Source organism: Cydia fagiglandana, chromosome 2 (assembly GCF_963556715.1).
Source record: "Cydia fagiglandana chromosome 2, ilCydFagi1.1, whole genome shotgun sequence".
Taxonomy (NCBI): Eukaryota; Metazoa; Arthropoda; class Insecta; order Lepidoptera; family Tortricidae; genus Cydia; species Cydia fagiglandana.
In genome coordinates this window covers 16,396,509-16,398,389 of record NC_085933.1, presented here as the reverse complement: position 1 = coordinate 16,398,389, position 1,881 = coordinate 16,396,509, and the positions used below count along the sequence as shown (strand labels likewise).

The window sequence follows — 1,881 nt, the reverse complement described above, 5'->3', positions numbered from 1 at the left end:
TAAACATTGTCATTGTGGTCTTAGCAAGGTTAATATGTTTTTGCCAATATGATTCCATATTAGGAATAGTAGATATATTTCTAACTCTACATAACCTGACCGATATTTTGAAAGTCCCCCGCCCGGAATAGATATATTTAGTTTTGCTGCGCTCAAAACCCCAACATAAATATTTAACTAAGTAAGTATACCTTGTAAATAAAAGTGTTTTCCGTTTCCCAATGGAAAACAATAACAATGACGTGGATGAATGGACGTTTTAGAAATAAAAAAGCAAGTATGGATATCGTGATAATAAGGTTTTGAAATCCCTTTTCAGAGCTGTTCTGTCTGTGTGCTGTCAGGCATTTACATCGCTCAGTAAATAAAAATCTCAGTCTAGCAAATCTAGCGTCAAGATGGGGCGCGGCGGCGGCGTGCCTCCCTCCCGGCCTCCCTCGCAGACGGCCTACTTCGTGGCCCTGGCCGGAGTAGCGCTGCTGCTGCTTATGCTGTGCTGCTACTTCCTCTACTTCTGCATCAAGAAGATCAATGGTCAGTAACTGGAGTTGAACCTAACCTAATCATGTTATGGGATATGATCTGTGTGATATTTCGACTGTTTAAATAAAATTGTTGGGACAGTATCTTTATCTTTAACTTACTATAATTATAAAGGGTTGGTAAATCGTAGATTACCTATATAGGAGACCTTACAAGTCTTACAACTCGGTGACTGTAATTTATTATATGGCCCAAGGTTAAGACTCAAAGGAGGGTGAAAGTTTTCATGGTTTAATGTCATATACCTACCTCGGGCCAAGAGAAAAATGTACAGTTCGCGCGAACACGCTAGTTTTCTCTCCTGTGGGCAATAGTTAACAGCTTGTGGGCATGTAAGTAATGATTTTATCATAGTCCTGTAAATAAAAGGAGGACCTTTTTACGTGGGTAAGGGTTAAATAAGAAAATTAACCTTTATAGCCCTTAACTCTTGTGTATGTCTACAGGAAAGAACGTAACACAGTGATCTGTTTGACCCATACTTACGAATCTTTTATTGCCTTGATAACGCTAATTACAGAACTTTCGGAGCACGAATCATTATGTGGTGCACCTGTTTCTCGCGCTCAAACCACGCCCGCGCGCACCGACGCATACCCCGTGCAGCCAGGTACGTAAAATATTTACACCTTGTCAAACAATTAAATACATCACGATTTCAACGATTTTATAAGTACCGTACTAGTCAGAGGGTAACATCTCGATAACTCTTATTTGTGTATGGTTGCAGTGGTGAGGGACAGTGCAACAGCGATGGCGAAGTTATGCAAGGAGCTGCCGAGTGGCGGCGGGCGGGGCACCGTATTCCCCGCGGCGACGTCGCCCGCGGCCCTGCTGGCGGACAACAGCGCGGGCGGCGCGCGCGGCGGGTCGCTGGCGTCAGGCAGCGATGGCGCCACCCTCAGCGACGATACCGCCACTACCGGCACTAGCATGGAGTCCCCACCGCCGGCCATCGCGCCGATACCTGACAGATAAACAATCCTACTCCCACCCAGGATCATTTAGAGTTAAGTAATTTTCAGCTATGACAATATATCGGTCACTTATACTTATTCTGCTGTATTACAAGTGTGTTTAGATCCCGTGCCACTGGTGGGCTTCGCATTTAAATACTCATTCAATTATCTATAGGTACTTTTTTCTCGGACAGTCAGCCAAGAAAGCGGTCTACCGCTTTTCGACTCTATCATCTGATTGATAGAGTCGAAAAGTGGTAGACCACTTTCTTAGGTAACAGGTACCAAAAACGAAATTTCAAATTCGATAGAACCTTTATTGCTGCTAAGTGTAGCAGGAGTTTTGCTTCATAATTCATACGTTACCAAGTGACATATA

At 43.7% G+C, this 1,881-nt stretch overlaps 1 protein-coding gene across 1 annotated transcript; it reads left to right on the top strand.

Annotated features, from left to right (window-relative positions):
* Positions 1-378: 378 nt before the first annotated feature.
* LOC134671974 (uncharacterized) lies at positions 379-1,562 on the top strand. The gene is made up of 3 exons (XM_063529862.1): positions 379-534; positions 1,064-1,153; positions 1,274-1,562. Exons 1-3 carry the CDS (start codon positions 399-401, stop codon positions 1,519-1,521), a joined length of 474 nt encoding a protein of 157 aa, XP_063385932.1. The 5' UTR covers positions 379-398; the 3' UTR covers positions 1,522-1,562.
* Positions 1,563-1,881: the final 319 nt, after the last annotated feature.

What these genes read in the sequence shown, in the direction of transcription:
- LOC134671974 (XM_063529862.1), top strand. Translation starts at nt 399, where the DNA reads ATGGGGCGCGGCGGCGGCGTGCCTCCCTCCCGGCCTCCCTCGCAGACG. An exon ending in CTGCATCAAGAAGATCAATG is followed by an intron (nt 535 to 1,063) that starts GTCAGTAACTGG and finishes CGCTAATTACAG; the next exon opens with AACTTTCGGAGCACGAATCA. An exon ending in CGCATACCCCGTGCAGCCAG is followed by an intron (nt 1,154 to 1,273) that starts GTACGTAAAATA and finishes GTATGGTTGCAG; the next exon opens with TGGTGAGGGACAGTGCAACA.